This window comes from Choristoneura fumiferana, chromosome 16 (genome assembly GCF_025370935.1).
Source record: "Choristoneura fumiferana chromosome 16, NRCan_CFum_1, whole genome shotgun sequence".
NCBI lineage: Eukaryota > Metazoa > Arthropoda > Insecta > Lepidoptera > Tortricidae > Choristoneura > Choristoneura fumiferana.
The window spans coordinates 8,929,999-8,957,418 of NC_133487.1; the positions used below are offsets into that span (position 1 = coordinate 8,929,999).

General features: G+C 35.2%; 1 protein-coding gene and 1 long non-coding RNA gene across 2 annotated transcripts; both read left to right on the top strand.

The window, feature by feature from the left end:
- Positions 1–6,953: 6,953 nt before the first annotated feature.
- LOC141435973 (uncharacterized) lies at positions 6,954–10,749 on the top strand. The gene is made up of 2 exons (XR_012452243.1): positions 6,954–7,151; positions 10,137–10,749. It is a non-coding gene; the product is annotated as an uncharacterized lncRNA (long non-coding RNA).
- Positions 10,750–13,056: 2,307 nt separating this feature from the next.
- On the top strand, positions 13,057–25,453 carry LOC141435975 (circadian clock-controlled protein daywake-like). Its single transcript, XM_074098790.1, has 5 exons — positions 13,057–13,173; positions 15,531–15,765; positions 17,879–18,009; positions 22,266–22,415; positions 24,952–25,453. Exons 1-5 carry the CDS (start codon positions 13,110–13,112, stop codon positions 25,101–25,103), a joined length of 732 nt encoding a protein of 243 aa, XP_073954891.1. The 5' UTR covers positions 13,057–13,109; the 3' UTR covers positions 25,104–25,453.
- Positions 25,454–27,420: the final 1,967 nt, after the last annotated feature.

The window sequence follows — 27,420 nt, forward strand, 5'->3', positions numbered from 1 at the left end:
GAAGTTCTCAGACGGATCGACTGTTTTTTTTTGCGTTGATTCTTAGCAAATTTTTATTAAAATCGTTTCTACCGTTTTTGAGATATCTATTGAACTTTGAAATTAAAGACCCTCCCAGGTTTTCTAACTTTTTAAGTTGGTTAGGTTAGTTTATTGCTTGATAGCACCCATTAGAAACACTCCTAATGATCGCAACGTCAGTGGCGGCCCTACTAACTATTGAAGCATTCACCTCAAACCAGCATGGTCTTTTACGTACATCGCATGTAAACATTTTATAAAGTAGTTGTAAATAAAAGGCTCGAAGTTCCAAGTTTCCCAGAGCTCGACTTTGCCAACTGCTTTCAAGTTATAAAGTTCGCGACTCGGTAATAATGTTCGATTTGCAGTTAAAAATGCAGTTTCATCCTTTCAAGACTGTGGTACATGGTGCATGTATAATGGCTCCATTTGGTTTTATATTAAACTGTAACACGCTGCTCGAATGACTCTGGTTTCCTCAATATTAGACGAAAATTAAAAATACTTTAATATCCGAGCAGTTTTCGTTCAGCGACTATTTCACTCGTACTCGTAACTGATATCAATCTCGCTATAGTGATTTTAAAGGGAAAAAGAGGGGTATTATAAGTTTAACGCTAATATTTTTCTGTCTGTCTGTCTTTTTTGCAAATAGCTATGTTTCACTAAAATCCGTTGAGCTGTTTTTGAGATATTGAACTTTAAAATGACAATGTCAGGGATTTAAATTTTTCTAAGTTGGTTAGGTTATAGCAAAAAAAACATCATGATTAAGTTAATTGTGAGTGCAAATAACTTTATTTAAAGTTTAAAACAAATATACATATTTCTGATTTATCTTGCATGTTACTCAAGAGATTACCCGACGGTATGATGAATGGGACTTGCAGTCCGGTCGTAAAAAGTAAAAAAAGCAAGGAATAATTTTGACACAAAATGATTCTCTTAATTTCGTCAGCCTACAGCAATATTCCATAGTCTTCAGTCTTTCTCTTACGTTTCATTCCTGTGGAACTAATTCTCATGACTTTCGCAATTTATTTCAGCGTCATCATTATCTTAATTTTCATGTCGCGGTTTTCAGGGGCGAACAAATGGATCTAGCTTGATCTCATTTCTTTAGAAAACGTGTTTTCAAGTTTAAGCCCGAGCGTCGTTTGCCCAGATACTAAAGATTATGCGCGCAAGCAGTATGACGACTCTTCAGCTTTTATTTTATACCATCTTGCTCGCTAATCCTGCCGTGAAGCAGCAGTGCTTGCACTGTTGTGTTTTGGCGTGGAGAGTAAGACAGCCGGTGAAATTACTGGCACTTGAGGTATCCCATCTTAGGCCTCTAGACTGGCAACGCATCTGCACTGGTGGTGATCTCTTACCATCAGGAGACCCACATGCTCGTTTGCCATCCAGTCAAATAAAAAATAACTTTTAAAAGAGTAACGTCGCTGATTGACTATCTGACACAACGCACAGCCTGAACTACTGAAGCTATAGACTATAAATTGGAGAGACATATATTCCTGAATGAACCAAGAAGTGATTTTACGAAATTTCCGCCGGACGGGAACTATTTAGCTTGTTTTCGATCTTTCGCGAGAGCAAAGCTGCGGGCATGCGGAAATTGTCTCTTGAAATTCTTGCTTTTAAAGGTGTCATAATAAAGAGAAAATTTAATAAGATTCAAAGTATATCTTTAAATTTGAAGTAGCCAAATTCACACTGTCACAAAATCTAAATTAGTTTTGTTAGTTGCTTATCTTGTGACTTCTTTGAGTCATATTTTAATTGCTGTCTTTAGTGGAGTAATTTTAAATTCTAAGTAAAAGAAATCTGGTGTGGGACGCAACGTGTGTCGACACTTTCGCGCAGTCCCACATTCAGGCAACCCGCTCACAAGCCGGGGCTGCAGCTGACCAGGCCCAAGTTCTCAAGCGCCGCAAATACTCTTCTCTTTTAAAGGACTATGAGTTTGCGGCGCTCGCAGTGGAGACAATGGGTCCCTGGTCGGCTGACATGAGGGCCTTCATGGGAGCCTTGTCGGCTCGGCTGATCGAGACCTCAGGAGACCCCAGAGCTGGCGCTTACCTCTCCCAGCGAATTTCTCTGACTGTACAGAGAGGTAATGCCGCCAGTGTGTTGGGGTCTATGCCGCAGGAGGGCCTCTTAGATGGTGTTTTCTTTTTATAGTTAAGTAGGTATATTTATGTAGTTTTTATTAATTTTGTTTCCTATCATATTATTGTGTCTTGTGTTGTGAATAAATAAAAGTCAGTAAAAGAAATAATGTGTTAGCCACTCAATTGTACTTTGGATTGTGAAGTTAAAGTGACTTGGTCTCCTACTTTCAATATTAGTTCGCCATTATTGTTTAATTTTAAATATATTCGTTATGGTATGTAGACCGTGGATCACCTTTAGTTAACTCCCGATATTTCGATGCAGTTACATGCATCATGATAATGGGTCTATAGACATCAGGTAATATATACACTGACGAGCAAGAATAAAGGGTCGGCTACTAAAATCGCAATGGGTCCTAAACTATTAAAGATATTTTCTTGCATTAAAAAATTCATTGAAGCTAATTTAATTATGCAGTAAACTTATTCTTGTTAAGAATAAAATTATTTAGGTGTTGTAGTTATCGTCATTTTTGTAACCGACCCTTTTTTTTTGCTCGTCAGTGTATATTCGTATTATTCATATTTAAGGTAAGTAAACATACCATTATTGTCAATAGCGTTCTGTGAACATATTTTCTTCAGACAACCTTAAAAGTGAGACAAGCGTAAGCTTGGTACTATTGAATTCGCCTGCGAATGACCATACCACCTACTACTCGTATACCTACTTACTATAATTAATAATAATAACAAACAAAATCGCTTGCAAGCAACGATCTGTCTTGACCCGCCCGCCTATTTGTTAACCAATCAAGGTCTTCGAATTTGTAAAAACCATATTTTAAAGTTATAAAAACTATATTTTTATAATTTATATTGCAGAATATCCCGCAATTAGTGTACACATAATCTACTTATCATCGCCGATGCCACGTAAAAAATGTAAGCAATCCAGTAGGAATTGAATTGTTACGGCGCCATGCTACTGCTAAGTACTTGCTGTCATACAAGCATGTTATAGAAGTTCATGTTATTTGTATCACTATACATAAACTGGAAGTTCTCAATTTGATTTTCGTGTATTTAGCAAATAAAGAGTTCCTGGCGACCGCTGAACGTATGCTTTTGTACTGTTTGTGTTGAAAAAACCGCCCAAGAGCGTGTCGGACACGCAATAGAAATAGGTTACGTAGTAAAACATAATAAAATACATTAAAAAATAATATGCTAAGTACGTGTACGGTATATTCCAAGTTTAGGTATTTTTTATACCTTAGGCTGCTATTTACTCATATTAATGACTTAAAATAAATAAATATCATGGAACACTTGACACCAATTGACCTAGTCCAAAACTAAGCACAGCTTGTACTGTGGATACTAGGCAACGCATAAAAATATTTGTATAGATTAATACATACCTACTTATAATACTTATATAAATATTAAACATCCAAGACCCGAGAACAAACATACGTATTATTGATACAAATATCTGCCCCGGCCGGGAATCGAACCCGAGACCTCAAGCTTCGTAGTCAGGTTCTCTAACTACTTGGCCATCCGGTCGTCCGACTTCAGACTTGTTACTGATGACTTGAGAACTGTGATTTAGTCATGTGTTAGTTTGCCTTGTTCATCAATTTGCTATGCGTCTTACATCTTAGATTCTAAGTCAGTAAAAACCGGCCAAGAGCGTGTCGTACACGCCCGAAATAGGGTTCCGTAGGCATTACGAAAAAATTAAGTAATATTTTTCTAAGGATTTCGTATTTTATACGGAATCTTCCATAGTTTAGGTATATTTTATACCTTAGGCTGCTATTTACTCTTAAACTACTAATAATTCTCAAGCAAACTTAGCCGTTATAGTTTTTTAAAAGACCTATCCAACGATACCCCACACTATAGGGTTGGATGAGAAAAAAAATCACCCCCACTTTACGTCTATGGGAGGTACACTAAAAAATTTTTTTTTACTTTTTTATTGTACCATTTTGTCGGCATAGTTTACATATATATCCGTGCAAAATTACAGCTTTCTAGCATTGATAGTCCCTGAGCAAAGCCGCGGACGGACGGACAGACAGACAGACATGGCGAAACTATAAGGGTTCCGTTTTTGCCATTTTGGCTCCGGAACCCTAAAAATTACTTACTATTGTTCCTAAATCATTGCAGTTACAGGTGGTTTATTAACAATTTAAAAGAGAGTTTAAACGATGCCTCTTCGTTATCATTTATTTATGTGTAACTATCTGGTTTATAAGGTTTGCCGTGTGGTGTCGGTCGAGAATTGCACCACACCATCTCTTCCCGTGGGTGTCGTAAGAGTCGACTAAGGGATAAACCGGAGGATGGGTAACAGCGTCCTCCGCGAACTATCTGGTCGCCAACCCGCCTGCCAAGCGTGGCGACTAAGGCATTTTCCCCCAAATTGGGGGAGGCCTATGTCCAGCAGTGGACGTCTTTCGGCTGACATGATGATGATGATGATCTGGTATTAAGTGCTAGTCGGTATTTATCTATCTCCATGCTAATTTTGACCATATACCGCTATATTGAGAGTAAATAAAACAGTGACATATGACTTCGTATCACAAATAGTTTGATGCCAACAAAACATTCACGTATTTTTGCCTACGAAGCTCCTTCAAGTACGTACTCTTAAGTGCTCCAATGTCAATTTATTTAATTGGTCATAATAAAACCGGTAGTACATACTTGAATGAACTTACGCAAATCCCAACACAATGATGGTTGCGTTCAAATCACGCGTAGCCAAATAAAGTAGTATCGCACCTCGCTATCTCACTGAGATGTCGAATCGTATTTCAATTCGGCTGCTTATCCTGTGTCAAGGTCTACTACGGTTACTAAATGCATCCAAAAGAATGTTTACGTTTTATTGCAATATGTCGGTAATGTAGAAATATTCCACTTGCCGATAATGAGATGTAACAAACTTGTGTATGATGTGTTTCGTTTTGATAGATGGCATTGCAATGTCTCGAGATGAGCTAAGATTTCCGTTAAGAGTATATGAATTGCGTATAGGTAATGAGAAAGACAAGGTGTAGAAATAAGAAAATAATTTATTGTATTACATTAAATAAACTTGGATTTTAACCTAATGAATTAAAAATGATGAACTAACATATACATACTGGTATTGACAATTTGTGTATGTGCTGATCAGCTCATTATCTAAAATCTATCTGTATTATTACTGGTATTTTGTATTACATATTGTACGTCCGAGAAGACAAACTGTTGAAACTTATTATTATATGTAAAGCTTATAAAAAAAAAATACTTAGGCATTTTCTTACAGTTGTTCCGGAAACTCTTAGCAAGCGGTTGGGTTAGCTTGACTGACCACAAAGTCTAAATGTTTTTACAATTATTAAGTTGTTGTTCATAAATGTTTCCATGGATGTGTTTGTTTGTTTGCCGCGTAGTCATGGTGAATGCATGTCGCTTCCAACCGAAGCAATTGGAGGTTCTTGGAGGAGGCCTATGTCCAGCAATGGACGTCCTACGGCTGTTATGATGACAATGATGATGATGATATATGGATACATTGGTCGATGTTAAAAGTGCTTCTCAAATATTCTCGATTAACTTTAAGACACATTATGTAAGCGTGACTCGCATAGCCCAAATTATTTATTGAACATCGCGACGCGACCTCTAGGTGAGTTTTGTGTAGTAACTTGCACGTCGATATATTGTTTGTGAACAGAGTACAGAAGCGGCTCCGTATTAATCAAATATCGTTCGCGCATAGAACCACTATGGCAACCCCTTGCTCGTCACGGCGAAATATCGCTGCTCGCAATGGAAAGTATTTTCCGACGAACCGATAATGGGTAACCTTTGATGCAGAAAGGCTCTCCAGTAGCAGCCGTGCAACGGAAACCGGAGCGTGGGCAGAAGCAACGCAGTGTGAACTTTAACCTGCTCCAAGACGCTGGAAGCGGTAGCATGCACGTAAACTAATACTCCTTGATATCTGAAAATGTATATTATAAATGAGAAAGTTTGTGTGTGTGTATGTTTGTTACTCCTTCACGCTAAAACGGCTGGACGCATTAGGATGAAATTTGGTACGTAGATAGCTGGATGTCTGGAATAACACATAGGCTTCTTTTTATTCCGATATTCCCACGGGATAGGGATAAAATCTCGTAATAATAACCACTGAGTTTAGAATCATGAAATTTGGTATGTAGGTAGCTGGACGTCTGGAATAACACATAAGCTACTTTTTATCCCGATATTCCCACGGGATAGGGATAAACTCAAAATTTCAACCGCTGGGCTTATAGTTAATTAAATTTTGGACAGTTGTTCTTAACACAACCTCATTGAAGACAACGATCAAAATTTTGGGAATTCCCAGGGAATTTTGTAAAATCTCTAAATTTAAATTGTAACTACCAGATTGAATAGTTTAAGCGTGCGAAGCCGCGGGTAAACTCTAGTAATCACAAAAAATACAACCGAATTGATAACCTCCTTTTTTTGAAGTCGTCGCTATCGAGTACGGTCACTGTAAACTCATGGTAGTGGTTTGGTACTTCGATCGAAGTTTAAGCAGGAGGATTTCTCCATCCTTCGCCGTTCACCTTAGCTTAATTTAAAGCTGTTACTTACGACTTCTCTTTATTTCGTTTCTTTAAATACGAATGCAAAGCCCACTGTATTCCTAGACATGTGGTAATAGTTTGAAAACATTGTGATTTCTACATAAATCAGACTGATCATGTGACATCATGCTAATATAAACAAGTTCTTTTTCCCAGCCATACGCATACGTTAGTAGACAATCCATAAACTTGTGGAATCGCCTGACAAAAAACGAGACGATGGTTACACGGCGGTGCAGCGACGAAATCGTCGCCGAGAAATATCAACTTCCCACGGAACAGTAGATACTCTTCTCGTCTGTTTACTCGTGACGTGACCACGGCCACTGCTATGTGGTCCATATTAAGTATCAAGGTAATTTTAACAATAAGTCCTGTTATAAAAATGGGTGAAAATCGCGAAAGCTTACAATACGTATATTTCTCGTAGCAGCGTTATATTTACTTTTGCTTTACGTAAACATTCAGGCACTTATGATTTGTCTTTAAATTTTGATAATTTTAAAGGATACAAAAAAAAACGATTCAACTTGTAAATACTTAAAGTTATTAAAAAAACCATTAATAGATTAGAGAATTTCTCCTAAAATAAATATTTTACTTTAGTTGTTATAATTATAATAGCAATGACACTGTTACGAAAAATTGTGAGAATGAGCTTGAGCTCTACTCTACTCTACCTATACTCTAGCTCTAGCTATACTCTAGTATTTACAAATAAATTTCAATATAATAAATGGTTTTTTTTTGGAAGTCGGTTAAAAGTTACCTTCAATATTGCAATCAAAGAAATATTTAAAAACCGCTAACAGGGAAGAAAAAGTGCACTATTCGCCGACAACGTCTTTTTTCCGTTTTTTTGAAGTATAAGTATTTGTAATGCCGTTTGTGCCCGAATACGTAAATAAATAAATAATTTATATTAGGTATAGTAAGGTAGGTACTATAATAAGTACGTAACTAAGAAAACCGGCCAAGAGCGTGTCGGACACGCCTGAGATACGGTTCTGTAGCTATTGCGAAAAAACAAGTAATATTTTTCTAAGGTTTTCGTAAATTGTGTCCAAGTTTAGGTATATTTTATACATAGGCTGCTATATTTACTTTTAAACTACTAATAATAATTATCAAGTAACTGACACTTACTACCATCCTGATTTTTTCAAATTTTCCACCCATCAGTTTAGTTTTTAGAGGGGGCTCGATTTTTAAGAAAATTTGAACTTTAAAGTTGAATATTTCGCAAACAGATCACTGACTCGAGAAATCGTCCTGGCCTGGCAACCCCCCAATGGTTTTAAAATACCTATCCAACGATACCCCACACTATAGGGTTAGTCGAGAAAAAAAATTACGCCCACTTTACGTCTATGGGGATTTTTTTAATTTTTTATTTATTTTACCACTATCGGCGTGACTGATACGTACATGACAAATTACAGCTTTCTAGTACTAACGCTCTCTGAGCTTAGCCACGGACAGACAGACAGGTTGTCCGTTGGTTGGTAACTTTATGTATTTCATAATATAGTTGCAAAATAAGTAATATTCCGAGTCCCGACTTAACAGACGTAGATTGTAAATAAATAACTTCTGATTTTAACAATGTCGATTTCATTAGCTAGGTATTTGGAAAATAGTTTCATCGTGTCGTGATTAATAATAGGTAAAAAACTCAAGTAAATCTATGGGAAATATGTCAAGCCAAACTCTATATTTTAAAGCTTCTCATACACACTAATACCAAAATGTCCTTAGCTGCCAGTGGTCTGAAATTAAAATTTGTTAGGCAACCCGAGTGACAAAAGCGTAGTAAGTACCTATTTCTTTGTACCAACATTTCTCAGTGAGTGCACAAAAGCTTTGTCATACTTGTCGCGACACGTAAAGAAATTAGGTAATCTAATGCGAACTGAATTGTTACGGCGCCATGCCACTGTTAGCTACCTAAGGCAGGTAGCTAGGTAAAGTAAGGATAGGTAGTACAATACAATACAATGACTCTATATTGATAACATAACACAACAAGCAGTACAGAAAACACAGGTTCATGAAAAACTTCCAAGCTAGGTACACCTGCAATTACATCTGCCTCAGCGGAGCGTGCCAAAATACTGACACGTCCTACGGGCCAAAGAAATACAGTCGTATCAGATAATTATGCACTCTTTGTTGTATCAGATATTGGTGCTAGTGACTGTATCTAAGCTAGGAGTAGTGATAAGTCAGAATTTTGCTCGGCTTCTATATCGCTTAGATAATTTAGAATACAGGTCAAGATCATGGCGTCACAAGCTAATGAGCGTCAATACATTATGTCAAATGAGTCACAGCCTCTTGACGACATAAGCCGATACTTAGCCGGACCAACGGAAAATTTAGGCTTTATTTATTTAGCAAGTATTAGTAAACATCGTTTAATTAACATTTTTACGGAAATGTTATTTTCGGATCAAGGTGACAAGGAGCTTTCCAGATTGATTTGGTATATTATCAGGCATGGACAGAATATATATCCATGCGCTGTTAGGTTTTTGAGGAACGAAACCGATCTAGTTGGTAATCATTTCTGGAAAAACGCGGACGCCCAAGTACTAATAGCTGAATAAAATAATATTCACGTGATTGTGAACAAGCGTCTAAACTAGTTTTAATAAGCTTAAAATTATTCGTATACCATTATCGTTTAGCGAAACATATCACGACAAACTACTTCGGATTTTATGGTACTTAAGGTTAGATTAGTTAAGTTACCCTTTTTAAATTTAGAGTTCTCATTACCACCTCATTTCCTATATCATTTCGAAGAAATTATCGGTCAGTTCTTTGGCAATAATCCTAACTAATGTGATACAATTAGGGCGGACTTTGAAATATCAAAGACTACATACACTACTACTTACTACTTATACTTTGAATGTAGAGAAAGCGAGAGTTGTAGGTATGCCAGAACCGTAGCAAGTGGAAGGATGTAGTCTCTGCCTACCCCGTTGGGAAAGAGGCGTGATTTTATGTATGTATGTATGTGGAAATATGAAAATGCTGGCTGTCCTTATGAAGAGTAAGTAAACAAACAAATGATTTCAACGAAATATCGTAATTTACATATATTCTAATCGATCATGTAAATCTATAGTGTCCATAATAACGTTGACCTTTTTTTTCCCGTCTAAAATGGCACAATCAATTTCAGCACACGGAATTTCTCATGACTGTCTTCACGAGAAGTAAAGAAATAAACAAATTTATTGTAATAACGCATTTCATACATATATATTGCAGAAGATTATTTATGACTGTATTAGGTCGTTAGTAATGCAGACTTTTTGTGTATTTTCAGTTAAACATGGCCAAATTAATTATAAAAACTGGATTCCGAGCACACTATATGACATCACAGGAAAACCGACGACAAATCAATTTGATTTTTGATTCCATTGCAGAAGGATTAATTTCGAGTTTAATGTTGGTCATGTATAGAATGACCTACTATCTCAATATAACTAAGGTCCAAAAGCAATGTAGAAGTTCCTTTTTCAAGCTGAGAAGTCCCCTGCTGAACGGTGTCCCTCAAATGCTTCCTGGATAAACAATTCTTCTCCTCCTGCGTCTACCTATACCCGGAGGTATACAAAGTCATCCGTTCATATATTGTGTTGAGGGCCCCTTATTATAGCGTATCGGCAAATGAAATGACTTGTAATTATTAATCAAGGCAATCTCGTTTTTTTATGTGACGAGTGCTTTACAAACCCCAAAAAGCAATTAAAGTAGGTACCTTTTTATTGTTTTTTTTTAATGCCTTGTTAATCACTTTTTAGGTTTATGTATATAGATGGCGGGTAGCTACTTCTTCTAACATTGAGAGGAGGACGCTACTTATCATATTTAACTTGGTTACGGAATTATTGTATATACTTAAGAAATAAACCATATATATCTCGAAATGGAAAGATGACATTATTTCTGATCACGGATTACCCTTCGCAACCCCTTTGTTACATATTCAATTCTAATCCTCTTTTTGTAGAAGAAAAAGATTAATAATAATAATAATAATAAATCATTTATGGCAGATAATTTAGATCCGTTGGTTAGTAAATACAAAATTATCTTACGACCTAATGTTATGTTAGTTAGTAGTTTACAGATTATTTGATTCACTTCATACATGTTTGCCGAACCAAAACCATTAAATTATTGATACGGGAGAATATATAGGCGAATCAGGTTTGCCAGCAAACACTGTCAAAATACTTAATAGCTTATTCATGTAGCTCTTAGCATTATTAAGAGAAAATATTGGTACAAAGTCAGACTATGTAAACAAACGAGTTATTTGATATTTCCATTACCCACCGATTCCGATTGACGTACCTACGAGGTTTTCTGGAATTTGCACCCAATTAACTTTTTGCTATGGAAATTAATTCCGATGTTAGGTTGTTATAATGTTATCATCATCCCAGCCTATATACGTCCCACTGCTGGGCACTTTTGTTAGTTACAATTCATAGAAAAACCGGCCAAAAGCGTGTTGGATACGCCTAGAATAGCCATTACGAAAAAATCTTTGCATACCCTATTTTATAAGTTACACTGGCTATTTACTCTTTAACTACTAAAAATTCTCAAGCAAACTGAGCCATAATAATAGTTTTCTTTACTGTTTGATATAGTTATTTACTCCCATCATGTTTTTTTTTTAATTTTCAAACTTTGAGAGTGGGGGGGACGCTGTACAAAAACTACACTAACAAAAATTACACGTTAAAGTTGAATATTTATATCGAAAAACCGTCTTAACAACCCTGATTTTAAAAGACCTACTTATTCGAAAATATGTGACTCAAACTCAAGGTCTTTATTGTGCGTAATGTTGTGATAAGATCTTAAAAAGTAGGAACGTTCATTTACCCTGTCTATAGGTAGAGTCATTCACGATTACGCGTGCCGTGGTTCTTATCTTATTACAATGTCATTAATGTCTAATTTTGACAAAATCACGCGTCTTCGTGGATGATACTAGGTATACCTGTATTTAATAAGGGTAGACGGGAAAAAAATCTCCACTACAATATTTAAACAAAACCTTTTTCATGACACCTCACACCTCACACCTTAGGAGTAACTTATAAAATAATAACTTCATTGTACCACTTTGTCGACGTGGTGTATAATAATGCACACCCATACCTAACAATAATGCTCTTGTTCCTAGGGCATTGTTGCATTGTGGTTGTCTTGGTGATGCTCAATGTATAGGGTCCTAAACTAATCATTTTTAATATGGAACCCTATTAAACAATCAAACTTCAAAGTACCTACCTACTCTTATAATATAACAGTAAAAGTATCATATCATATCCATATCTGTTATGACTCACTAAGCTTAACTATTCTTAAATAGGTCAATCCGGGCTGTTAGTTACCACTTTGACATTGTAAAATAATAGAAGTGTTAGAAGTGGTTTTTTTTTTTAATTTTTTAAGATCCCTTATTTATACCGCTCGGGAAACACCGTCCCAGGAAGCTGAAGGGCTACTACGAAACTCGAAACTCGAAGTTCGTATCGTACCGTCCCTCTAGCTTTCATATTAAATGCTATAAGTGTCAGAGGGACCGCACGACACGAACTTCGAGTTTCGAGATTCGTAGTAGCCCTGGTGGTTCCATACTTTATGCTGGTTCGTGCGTGGAAAAAAGTTTCGCTTAAAGCGGACGGTGCTAGATTGCCAATCATCAAGTTAGAATGTTTGAAATATTTTTAGGATGTTAAAAATAACTTTGTGACAAATAAGTTAAAAACAATATGAAAACAAGAACTAGATAGTATGAATAAAAAAAAATCGGAAGTAAGAACCTCACAGACCATGACATTTAAAACCACTTTCAATTTATAAATACATACTCAACAATATTATGTATGATATCGTCATATTAAGAAGTGTTCCGAACCAGTTATGCTTTAAGACAAATAGTTATTAAAAATGAGCAACTTTTTTACTTTTACGACAAAAATACTAATATTTATTACAAATGACTATAAAAACCAGTGCAATATTCTCATGTTTATAAATTCAGAGTATTTCTGCCGATCCGAGCCATGATGATAGATTCAACAGTATAATTATCCTCTTACGCATAAGTAGAGAAAAAAATACGAAAAAAATGAAATCACCGTTTTAAAGACATGCGACGCGTCGTTTTTGTTTTTATATTATGACTGTTAGTTTGCCGACATAAAAGTGGAGAACACTAACATTTTCAAGCATTGTGCAACAACGCCCTGCCACGATAAGTCGTTCCACCATGAAGTTCGAATTAATTGTTCTTTGTGTAATAGCCATAATTGGCTCAAGAGCGTCTAATTTACGTAAGTTCCAACATTTGTTTTATTTTTTTTATTTGAAATAAAAAATTCCCTTATGATCCATTGGAACAGTTGGTTCAAAAGCACTTTCAATTTGAAATTTTCATAACTAAAGTTAAAACATTGCAGAAATAGGTCATTTTATAGATTCTACTTACCCATTCAGGATCTTATGAAGGGTTCTGATGCATAAAAAAAACGAAATCGATTATGTAACGATAGAAATAAATTAAATTATAAAATGTATTTTAAAAACTCTCTGATTCTGAAAATTAAGGGTACTTTTCGTTATATAATCAAATAATAATATTACAGTGATCGAATCAAGTAAGTACCTAATCGTAATTGTAAATAAGAAAAACCTAATTTCTTTTAATTAAAAAAAAAGTATACGGCCCACTTTAAAGTAGAAAAGCTCTATGAACGCTTCTAGTGAAGCCTGTCGTGTGCGACACGACGTACGCAAACCCGAAGTGTGGCAGTCGAAAGTGTGATATTTACGCTATTCCCTTAGCTACAATATCAATAGGTTCTTGGTCCTTTTATCTTAAAAGGTTAGGAAAAGTTGGTACCATCTTCTACAGGCCCAGTTTCTTTTATATAACGCGAGTTAACTTCTGGGGGGCTCACTTCCTTCCATTATAAGGCTCCAATTTAGGAATCACTTTGATGGCTATAGACAATGAGGGCACCCTTGCAGAGTACTTCCTTGTAGCGAGGAAATAAATTAATCCAGTGACCCTTGTCGACCCTTATTGAAGCACCCATAGAAGACTCGTGGTCCCATGTTCTTGAGTAGTTAGCTAATGTTTAGAGCGCCATGGGAAAAAGGAGAAAGTGTAATTTTGTTAACAGACTTCAAAAATGGAAGATATTCTCAATTCAGTTGTTTTGTTTTATGTTCATTATATGAAAACTCCATTGATTATGAATCGATTTGGATTTTTTTGCATTGTTGAGAAGAGTACATATACTTCCTGTTTGGTCCCATTTAATTTTTAACCGACTTAAATAAAGGAGGAAGTTATCAATTCGATTGTACTTTTTTTGATTAAAAAAATATCATCCCTAAGAAACTTTTTGAAGTCAATTTTATTTCGTTAAAATAATTTTATTTCCATTGAAATCAATTTTAAGAGGCAAAGTAACCACTCCGCTTATAATTTACGAAGTTCCGGTTCAGTCAGTTGTGTTTTGTGTTGTTTGTTTGTGTGAAAACATTTTTTTTTCTAATGATCTTTAAAAATGCGATAAATAGAAGGCACGTTAAAACATTGCACATAGTATTACTTATACTACGGGATTTTATTGTAATCCATAAACTTTCTTAGAAAACAGGTTATATTAATGTTTGCCCAATTAATTGTTTTAGTAAATAAAAAGTTTTACGAGAGATTAGTGAATAGGTAAAGACACTTGTGGTATTAATTTATTTAATGTAGGTCATAAAAGAATCTGTTCTGTGTGTACATAAGTTTCGCTACCTACTGACTATATTTGTATGTATGTATGTCTATGTATATACCTACTGACTATACTGTATATATTTAAGCAATATATTGCTAATATACACCGTAATATTTTTGTTTTCCATTAAATCTCCGTTAATAAATAAATAAAGTTTATTTCACCAAGACAGTAGTACCTATACCTTCCGCCGTCTAACTTTGCCTAAAAGTTCATTGCCACGACTAGTACCACAAAAACTATAAAGGTATAATTGCATTCCAATAATTGAATAGGCACTATACCGTAAAGCGATTCGAACACAATCCGGGAGTAACGTAAAGACGTCGCTTAAAAAACGTATCTCAAAAATGCGTCAAAACTGAGTATTTATTAAGTAATGAACTTTTAGGCTGTTATGGCGCGTGGTATAGCTTCACTAATACTGTTTAGAAGATAATCAAGAGTTAACTAAGATAATTAATTATACACAGTGCAAAGGTTTATGTTTTTTTTTAATGTCTGTAACTAAAGCGTTTTTAATTCATACATATTTAGCAAACAAAAGAAGGTTAAAAAAGGGTGTTTTATCATGTCTCTCATAAGAGAGAGACATTGATGAGACACATACCTAAGTGTCACGACAATGTCACCGGTCAAGTGTATATATCAAAGAATATTAGTACCTATAGAGATGTAAATTTTATAACCTTTGCCACTGTTTATTGTTTATTGCTCATAATTATTCATCTAATTCTTGATTATCTTATAAACAGTAAAGTTAGGCCACAATTGTCCCTTTAACTGAAATCAAAAAGAAAATGTTGTTTATATATTAGTTTTCAATTTTATATATTTTTTTCCCTTTGAAATATATAGATATATGTAGGTTACCGTCGTGTTATAATTTCCAGCTTCTTACATCAAGCCATGCTCAAGAAGTTTGCCCGCTGACCAGCTTACGGAATGCGTGACACAGCAAGCAAGAAATATTCAGTTGGAGTTTTCGAAAGGAATCCCTCAGTTTGGCATGGAGCCCTTGGATCCATTGGCTCTCGACGAAATCTCGGCTAAGGCGGGCACTTTTAATATAAAAAGCAAGAACTTATTCCTAAAAGGTCTGAAGAAAATGGAAATCAAAGAAGTCAGGTACGTGAAATACTAGTTTAACTATTTCAAGGTCGAAGCGAAGACATTGTGACAAGGAACTGCGTGTTGCCAGAGTCTGAGGGCCTAGCAACTCGATTCCGGGTTGCATATGTCTTCATGTGACGTCAGTGACAGGCATTGCAAAGCTTGTGTGAACTAACTGCGAGATATTGCATCCGAAGACATAACAAATGCACGCTATCTCACTCTCTCATTCTCTCACTTCTCTACACGCTACTTGTAGGTACATTTATGTATATTATTGAACTTTAAAACCCTTTTTTGTTTAATTTACTGCCTTTCCTCCTGCTGTGGATTAGATAAATTATACATGAATTTGATTAATGTTCATACTTGCCGGCAATTATATAAACCTGTTTGGTTTTTAATCTTTAAAAACCTGTCAAGTTATCTATATCGAAAAAGTTAAGTGGTAGTCTATGAGAAGTTTTTTGTTAACATTTGATTTAAAAAGGCAAAAACAAAGAAAAATATGTACCTATCAATACGAGTATAATTTATAACCATTAGTCGCGAAAATGTTATTAAAACTTATAACTTACTTACTGGTTAAAATTATGATGATTCTAAGTTACTTTACGCAGGTTTTATTGAGTTGTAGGTATAATTGAATACGAAAAAAATTATGAAAATTAATATTATTAATCCATTTGGATTACTTTAAATTACTTTTGCAAAATAAGAATTTATTGTAAGTAAATAACGGAATCTAACGTCATACTTATAACATCCGTTCCTTTGTAGTATATTTATTAAACATGTTGCTGGAGCTTCAGCTTCTGTCCTTATTCTTATCTTATAATACTATAGTTTGTCTGTCAAAGTCAAATATCAAAGTGAGAGATAAAAAAAGAAATGCCAATCTATCTACCAATCCACTTTTTTGTCCAAAAATAGGTAGGTACAAAAGCGTATTTAATGCCTACAAATAGCCAATTTGCGTGGCAGTGTTAGTATATATTTTTTAAATATAAAGTTTAGTAAACACAAACGTATGCTCGAGCGTTGCGGTTGCCCTTTTCCATTTATTTACAAACTAGCAACGCGCCCCGGCTTCACACGGGTACAATTAAGAAAATAACCACGAGCACTTCAGACTTTTCAGATTCCTTTCCCCAAAACTATACGCGCGAAGCCAGAGCGCATCTCTAGTACATTTATCAATATAACAAACCCTCCGTAAAAATTTACTAACTGATGATCAAAACCGCTCTAAAATCCGTTGTGTAAATAGCATACGTATCTAAACATATAAAATATACATAGGTTTTATTTTATACTACCTACATATTATACATAAATAATGTAAAGAAAAAAATATGATAACATCGGACTGTGGCAGGGAAGTAGGTAAGGTACTCGTAGCGATCAATGACAAAATAAAAACCTTAACATTGGCAAAATGAACTGATGTATTAAAAAATAAACTGAACAAGCGTTTTTTAATAAGGACGGAAGTGAGTTAGTCTTTAAATTTTTACTTCATTAACGTTAAACATATGCAGGCATGTTGGGCAAGAAAGAGAGTCCTTGGAAGCCTGGTGTGTAATCATTCGGCCAGTAATATTCCTAAGGCCAACACAACGCAATGCTACTTTGCACGATATTCGGCCGCCTGAAGGCAAACCGGCCAATTACAAGTAATTTACATACATAAATATGAAATAAAAGTTTAAAAAATATGACAAACGTTCATTGAACTTGTAAATATTTTAAGCAAAATGGTTCTGAGAGATATTGACTGTAATTTTCACGTGGGCCAGCAAAAGAATGCAGGTTCACGATGTTTTCCTCCACCGCAAAACTTGTAATAGGTACATACATTTCAAACGTAACTTCACATGTGAATACCGGAAAACTCTCATCGTCTGTATTTTCTGATAGATGCAAGCTATGACTCTTCAAGGCTAGAATGAATTAACTGTTACTGATCTAGTGAGATACCTTTTCATCAAGTGAGATAAATGGGTCAATCACGATGTCAGTTTTATGAAAAAAAACACAGAAGTGCGAACCCAACTTTGCGGGAGAGGGCATTATAGGTCATATTACCATCGTACCGCGTAATTAAGCCAACATAATTACTGTTTAGGTGGAACTTCGACAAGAACTCCGGATTGATGAAGATGTTTGGCAACATGACCTTCCAGGGTGACTACGAGACCGACGGCAGACTGCTCCTCATACCCTTCAAGGGCAATGGGAAAATCACCGTCAAAGCTCGTGAGTGTTTTGTTTAATGATTATTCTTTAATCTATTCCACAACATGAAACAAGACCTCGCCCCAATTCCATAAACGTGGCAAGCTACAGTTTACACTGATAATAGATTAGTATTCTGAAAAATTCAAATTAGTAGTTAATTTAAATAATCAGGTGAGATAGGGGTCAATCATTCAGTTTTATGTAAAAAAATAGGTTGTGTTGCTCTGAAGCTGAGCTCTGGTTGAGTTCGAAACGCGCGGTGTAGTGTGGTGGTGGTCATAGATGGATTTGCGTGATTTGTGTGTGTTCTTACAGTGTGGAGGTGGAGGAACCGCACGAACACACCTTTATTGCATGAACGTAGCTATCATAAGGTCGCGGGTGAGCGAAATATTGTTTTAGTTCATCAGAAAATATGACAAGTTTTTTTTTCAAACAAAAAATGATGAAATTTAACCCGTTAAAGTTCCGCGTGACGTCACGCGGTGCGACACTTGTTTGCACGGCGTGACAGCACGGACCCGCACTCCCGAGCTTAACGCGCTTCATCCTTGTGTTTTTTTGTTTGATTGCCAAGAGAAAAAATACGGGTCCAATATTTTCTTATAATCTATTATTTTTAGTCTAACAGACTAAAAAGAATATTCAAATTCAAATTCAAAATTCAAATTCAAATCATTTCAATGTAAAATCAAATTCAAATCATTTCAATGACGTGTAAATAGGCCGCAATGGGCACTTTTACACGTCATTTTTTAAACTACCAGCGCTTTCGGAAAGACCATCATTGCCAAGAAGAATGCGCCGCAAGAAACTTGGCAGAAAGTCATTTTTTCAAAATAAAATAATTACATATAAAATACTTACAAACTACAGTATACAATTGAAGAAAAAAATTACAAAAATAATAATAATAATACAGGGATGTATCGGGTCCCTTGGTTTCAAAACTAAACATTAACTGTATCTACGTTCAGTGGAAGTGTAGAATGCTTTCACCGTCATAAATAAATAATAATTATTTAACTCTGAAATATTATATACAATTAATAATATTTTTTACCCAGGAAATTATCCAATTATGACATGACGCAAACGCTGACAAGACAAACAATGTAACCTAACCTAACCATGTTTGGGTTTATTAGAATTAGAATGTTATTAGGGTATATTTTGACTAAGGGTGGTATCCAGGGTCTGATAATGGAGCAGTCAGGCACTGGAACTCTAAGACAGAACCACGAAACCTAGCCGTGTTTAGACTTGTTGGAATAGCCTCAGAGCGCATTGTGACCAAAGACAGGTTCCATGATCTGATAATAGGGCAGTTAGGCAGTTACCACTATGTATGTACCTAGGAACGTCGTGTTTTTACATGTTTAAACTACTTATTTTGAAACTATTTTCAGTTTTCTATACAGAAATTTTAACGTTTTTTTTTTCGATAAACTTTTGGTTCAGCCCTAAACGCCATTGTGATTTTGTATGTGGAATGATAATTTGCAGATTGAAATTCTAGACTAGAAAAAATCTCCTTAGAAATGGTAACTTGAAGCTTAGATACTTGCTGCTTTTGAAGTATTCCATTTTAGTTTATTTATAGCTCTACGTTGACTACATATTTTTAGCACCTTGCGGTCATTACCCTTCTTTGTGACGTAAAGTCGTAATCATAAGGCTTCGTTTCCACCAGAGATGTGCGTGGATGTGATTCGAGCAGTTTGTTTATCATGAACTTAAATTAACTTACAGCTGCTGAATGATTGAAACTCAAACAAAAAAAGAAATAAAAAAATGTCCTCACTTTACGCATACCTACGCTAAATGTCATTTTTCTACTACCTTGTCTTATAGGTACCTAATTATTTCTTAGCTACACCATGTCTAGTTACAGTTTTGTAGTAGGTTCAAAGAGGCCCTAAGCTAAGTCATGGACACACACACACATGAATACACGGACAGATAAACATGGTGAAACTATAAAGGTTCCATTTTGCCATTTTGACTACGCAACCCTAAAAAACCGTTAACCAGGTTAACATTAAATTACGACGATAGAAGTATACTTCTAAATTACGACAATAGAAGTATACTTCTATCGTCGAAATTGTATGTTTTGTGAGTGCGCTCGTGTGAGTGTTTGTAACTTTATCACGCAAAATCCAACCTCTATATCTAGAGGCATGAAATTTTCCATGGTGTTCATCTTACAACGTAGGTACCCATAAGAACACCGCAATCAAATTTTAAGGAATTTCCATGAGAAATAATAACATACTGGAATCCCAATTCGACTGTGAGATTTAATGATTTCCGCAAGTGAAGCCGAGGGTCTGGCTTGTGTTTCATTAAAAGAAAACAACTGTTCATTCCATTATTTTGACTATTTTTACTCCTAAACTATTTTGGTATTAGATAAACTCTAATTGCCACGTTATTGTTACAGTCACTCATTAGGACTGTTTCATTTGTAATGTTAGTAGGCATAAATTATCAATTTACACTTGGATCTTAACACGACAAAGATTGCCTTCGCCCAGAGCGAGCGAGTTGATTACGCAAATATTTTAATAATTAAAGGTAGCCGTATTTAATCACGGAAAATTACAGACGCCGTGTTGAAATTACAATGGTAATCCAGCGAATTATTTAATTATAGAACAGCGTCGCAATATCCACATTAATCTTGACTTATTACCCTATTTGACAATCTTGTGATTTAATAATAAATAGGTACTTATTAACAGTTGAATAAATGTCTTGCTTCATATTAATCCTCCTACTTATTAGTTTAGTTTAAATGGATGAGCATTCAGCATAAAATTACCTACACCATAATTTACGAACATTACAGGTCAAATTTGGAAAATTAAAAAAAAAGTATCAAAGAATACTAAAAATGACACAAAATTAAATGACGTGTGTGTGTATAAAAAGACCATGATCTTATTTTACCTACGGAATTTCCGAGAGAAATAATGACATCCTGGAATCCCAATTCGACTGTAAGATTAAATGATTTCCGCAAGTGTGTATGCTACTTTTTCACGGTAAAACGGCTGGGCGGATGTAGATTATACATTTGATTTACTATGTAGAATAGCTGCAAGGCTACTTTTGATCCCGATGTTCCCATTCCCAATATTATCTCCAGTAGGTAACAGCCCGAAATCTCAGCCGCTTAGAGTCCTAGTCCTCAGAGTCCGCAGTCCTACTTAGAGATATAAAATTTTGCACATTGTGCGTTGAACATTCACACAATGTAAATAAAAACACATGTGTTTCTTGGAAATTCCAAGGGGAATTTAGTTAAATCCCTGAATTTGGTTTAATTCCTGAAATTAACTGCCTAATATAATGTTTCTCGTGAGCAAAGCCATGGTTAAAGGATAGTTCAGTATTTCGTGAAATCTTTCCCAATAAAATACTATTCTAATTAAATTCTAACTTTTTTAACAAAGTTCATACTTGATTAAAGATTTACATTGCGGACCTATGTAAATCTTGTCATAAAATCCGATGAAATCCAACGGCATTTTGAGTTTGAACGAACTTATTACTGATTTATTACTCTAATCACGAAATTTAGGTCTGAAGTAACTCCTTATTCATAAAAAGCTAGAAAGCCATTAATTTACCAAAATGTACGTTTAATCTATGTCTAACATTTGCATTATCTTTTTAAGAGTGTGTTTTCGTTACAGATAGTGCTTAGTATGCGTAGTATAGTTTATCCATAGTAGACACGGTCGAAGAAACTAAAAGGCGTCATAGGATGAATCGTTTTCACAATCAATTTCATGGTAATTTATTTTGCAGATGAACGTAACGTTTGGCAACCTGTTTAATTTCTCAACTTTTCATTTCGCAAACTCAAAAACTGTAAATGTTTCAGGAGAGCCATCGTGTAGAACCCTTTAGGTTAGGTTAGTTTAAGCGTGATAAGTCTCGTTGGTGGTATTTTGACTATAGGTTAGTTTTATAAAAACCCTGAAATATTTACAGTTGCAGAAATAATTAAACAGGGAAATGAAAAGTTGCGAAAAGAAACATGTTGCCAAACGTTATTCGCCGAAACATTAGTAAACCATGTCTGTGTACAAGCTTTGTTTAGTTCCGAAACTTATTGGTGCTAATCATCCCATGATATTTATTTAATTACAATTTCATTGCAAATTATAACTGAATCACAAATAAAAGAAACACCTTACAAACTTTCACAATTGTAATATTAGTAAAATTGGGATTATCAAGGAAAACTTTTTTTCTTTCAGTTGACACCGACATCCTAATTAAGTATAAAGTTAGGAAGAACACCGACTCAAATGGAGTAGAATACATAGAGACTTACGATCTGAAGCAGAGTCAAACCTATGGCAGAGTGTGGTTCCACCTCACCAACCTACTCGGCGGTGATTCCATAGGTAAGTTTCCACCATTATGACTCAATAGAAGCTTAACTACTCTGACATATTTTCTACTTGATATTGACCATGACTTAAAAGAACGAACTTAAAAGCTGTGGATTCACGGTGGACACCGACGCAACAAGATGTATGTGGATGAGGCCTATGTCCAACAGTGGACGTCTTACGGCTGATAGGAGGGTTAAAAGCCAAGTTGGTTTAGGCGACAATTTTTTAACTTTACAGGAGAGCTATTTGAAAGATTATTTTCGTAAAAAAAAACATAAAAAAATATTGCTTAATTTAGAATCTTCAAAGTACTCTACAACAATTTGTATTAAAATATCCTTTATTTGTATATAAGTTCTGTAAAAAAAATATAGTTAGTTTCTGATTTAGAAGTCGCTTAATACAAAATTCCACAATTTGTCTAAATTTCAGTTGAAGGAAGAACGGTTGAAATCCAATATAGTCAATTATCAGGAAAAAGCAAAATGCTTTAAGTAACTATTAAATCATAACTTATCTAAAGCATTTTGACTGAACCGACTTATCCAGACAAAGAACAATGGAGGACAAACAGCTTATATTCCATTTAAAGTTGAATGTCAGGGAAGGAAAGTATCTCAAACGACTATTGCTCCCATAGAAATATGAAATGCCAATTTTATCAAGTTTAAAATCAAGATTGGCCGTTCAGCCATTTTAGTTATGGAAACTTATATCTGGTAGGTCTAAATTTTACCGATGTTACATGGAAAATCTAAGTAGATAAATGATAGGCGACAATCATCTTAAATAAAAAAAATACAAAAAACAGTTGAATTCTAATAAGTTAGGATATTTTTGGTAAAAGCAAAACAGTTGAAGTGCCAAAGTTGTTTAAAACCTAGTGAAGCCAAATTGTTTCAAGCGACTATCTTTGTGGATATCAATATCGAAGAAAAAAGTTTAAGCGACACGTCATGTAGTTTTCTGTAAAAAAAAAGTGATTTATCCGACCCGTTTATAGCAAAACAATGTTAACAAAAACGCTTTAATAGCCATCTAATAATACAATGAAAAAGCTACAACAGCTTATGTAACACACTTTAACTTAGATATATGTTTTAGGTCCTACCCTTCCATAATTTTGTGTATTTTATGTCGGTTAAACAATGGATTTCGCGAAATTTTACCAAAAGTCTAATTGGTTGAAGTGCTGAAAAAATGCTCCGAATCGGCCGCAACCCAGACCATTCGACTCAGTAAAATGTGCTGATTTCAAATATACAGATAAGTCAATTTCACCCAAAATGTCGCTTAAACCATTTGACTTTAAACCCTCAATATGATGATGATGATGGTTTGTTTGCACAAATTTGTGGAAAATATACTTGGGAATTTACCCAAGTTCACAAAACATGCGTTAATTGTTCAAGTTCTCGGTATAATAGTCATAAATGCAAATACGATGGCATAGTAATATTTATCACGTGTGACCATCTTATAGCATTAATGCAAGGCCGTGACTGTGTACTTTACCCTGTTGCATGATTTGTCTCCGTGCTCATTTTTTGGATGACATCATTACCTTACCTACCCGATCCCACTCTTTTTCTTTAAAGCCTGTTTAAATTTTGAAGGTTGGCATTCTGGTTCTTGTAGCGTCAGTTCAGTATTGGTAGCCTTGCGGAACAGCTCTTCGAAGGAAGCAATGCCTGCCCACTCCTGGATGTTTCGCAGCCATGATATCTTCCTTCACCCAGTGCGTCTCTTTCCCTTCACTTTTCCTGTCATTATCAAGCAGCATCGAGTATCCTTAACACGTTTACTCTATCTTGTGCCTTTTGACAAAACGGCATAATATTCCGGGACAATATATGCACTACCTAATAACTCGATTTCCATTGGATTGCCCTTTTTTTTGCTGTTGTCGTCAGCACAAGAATGTCAAAGATTGTGTACACAAATTGCGAGGTGTTGCATCCAAAGGTAATAAATAACAAAGTCACGCTTCTCTTACTCTTCGGTTTGCCAAACGAAAATATTCAAACCTTATATTTATTTAGGTAAGTAGATAATAGTAATAAGGTTTGACGTCAGAGAATTACCTGAATGAATTTATTCAAATGCGAAACGATTAGTTCCTATTCATATGCTTAGGTACATTATGTTGTGACTGAGCGACTGACAATTGCATAGTGAAGCATTAGGGCGAGGCTATAGATTTATATGATGAAAGGACCAAATTTTGGAAATCACAACACTCGAAAATATCATTCGAAAGTAATAAAAATATGTGCTGTTACAAAAGTATAGTTCAAATATAATTTTGGACTAATTGGCAACACGAAAGGGCTCTAATTTACTACTTGATTGCTCGTATTTCTACTTCAACACAATTAAAAAAAAAAACTAGTGGCGTTTTTACAGATGTGGATTCTAAATTGATCCCCAGTTGACCATTGCAACTCGCAACGATATTTCATACGCCGTGTTAATACGGCTTCATGCTGCCAGTTTGGCTTATGCACTATTTTTACTCTTTTAACAATAACATTTCTGTTCCCAGGTGATACGATCAATCAGGTCATGAACGACAATTGGCGAGACCTCATAAAGGAGCTCGGACCCCCTTACAACAAAGCCGTTGCCAATAAAGTTCACGAAATTGTCAACAAACTCTACAAAAACGTTCCTTTCGACGAACTCTTCGCGCCTTAAATACAATACTTAGTACCTACTTAGTAAGTTTGTATAGTCGCAATTAAAGTCATAAGTACTAGAGATAATCACGAACATAAAGCCTTAATTGCTTTTTCACACACTGTAATCGATTACAAGATAAAATGCTTTATTTTCATATCAAAAACTAGTGTAAATACCTACCAAAATAAATGTAGAGCCGCAGTGTTCATTTATGATACATTTCGTACTAAGTACTAATATTTTGTGGTAAATACAGTGACTACTTACTTCTTTTCGTTATGTATAGGTATCAGAAATATGCCTTAGCTCAATGGTTAGCACGTTAAGTTTATGTGATATCATGCGTAATTAAATTATTATTTTAATGGCTTGTTTTTTATTGAGTCAGTGAGTTTCAATGTTAATTGACTATTGTTTGATTAGTTTCCCACTGTTAATAACCTCACCTTCCTGTGCTATTAATGAGTAGGTCCTGTTATACTTAGTTCAGCAATACAGTCTTTTTTATCAGACTTCAAAAAAAAGTACGAGACTTCGGCTGTCATGTTTTTTTTAAAGTTTTAGGGAAATACAACGTATAGTCTAGTCTAGTTTCCGTAGGTATTAACTTCTGCAGTTGATAGTACAATGGAGTTACTTGCATATAGTCTGCGTGATAAGAGGCCTGCGGTCGTAAGTTCACAGCGATTTTATGACTGAACTTTTTGACCATACTTTTGTGCCAAACCTCCTCTGATCTACACAAGACACAAACAAAAAACATTCTTCAGTCCGGTTCGCTAATAGCTCTACACCTTGTCGAAAATAAAGTAAAATCATAACTGCAACAGAAACCTCTTGCTCCAGCACTTCAAACCACTTGCACCTACCCGAGTGTAATGAAAAGTTCCATCGTGTAGAAAATTAAATTTCTCTCTACAGGGCATTAGGCACGACGGGCACCAATCTCGGCATAATCGGGATTTCATTTCAGTTGCGACTTGTGACTTCTGCCTTGTCTGATCTCGTTTCTATGCAAATCGGTACAAAACGCTCGAAACGACTGAATAATTTAATCGATCGCTCAGATCCGATTTGAATAGCTATCCTTGTTTCGCTTTTTTTCAGATTAATTATGGAATTGAGATTTCTATGGTAAAACTTTAGAGAAAAGGTGTAATAACAGTCTTGATTTTAGTTGGTCGCGGGTGTATTCTGAGGGGGTTCATGATTGTCTCTCCCCCTAAAATCACTTGAAAAATAGGATAGCTACTTATTTCTAAAATTAATTTTAAATAAATGCGACCCCAGTGTTCACCAGGATGGCTGAACTGCATGAGTATCTCAAAATCAAAACTGTCCAAAAAAAAGTTGAGCAGGGAACAAGAACCTATAAAAATGATATTGAAGCATATACTAACATCTTTGCAACAGATCTTAGTGAACCACTACGATTAGGAGGCTTAAGCGCCAGTATTAAGGGGATCTCACCGCATGTCAATATACTTATTAGTAATCATATAGAGGCGAATTCCTCAATGGCGCACCAGTCTTCGCAAGAATCGCAAGATAGCAGATCGCATGATATATTAAATAATAAAAAAAACGCAACGCAACCCAAGGAACGACAGAAATATAATGGCCCTAACATTAAGTTTTTTTTCTTTAGGTAGATAGGCACCTAATTTATGCATTAATCATCACATTCATAACAACACTCACGTTTTGGAGTTATACAGGTGATTTTTCACATAATACAAAACAAATATTTCGAACTAAGCTTATGCTAGACAATGGACAATTTAATGCATTATTATTAGTTACCAAATAAGATTTGTTTAATTAAAGTGTTCATACTTTACGGTAACTGTGATATAATTTGAGCAAAGTATATAAACCCTAAATTTATATAATTTTGTAAATGTATTGTATTACTTATCCATCATTTACAGAGCTAGAAATTCTACGAGTAAATCTATCTATCTATCTATAACAGCCCTTATAGCGCCCGTCTTCGGACATAGGCCTCCTCTCTACTTTTCCAGTCTTGCCTATCCACTGCCACTCGCATCCAGTTTACGCCAGCTTGTTGCCGAATATCGTCTGTCCATCTTTTTGGTGGTCATCCTCTACGAGTAAATGTAAAAAATTCGGCCTCTGTTATAATATTACACATAATACCTAGGTACTATTAGGTACAGTCTACTTTCATAAAGCCTTGATTTCAGTGTGTTTTGACCGAGACAAGTTAAAATTACGAAACTCATTTCCACACCACGGCTGAGCTTGCAATTTTGGCTGTGAAACTTTAAAGTGCAACTGTAGCCGAGTGCATCAATTTAACATACAATAC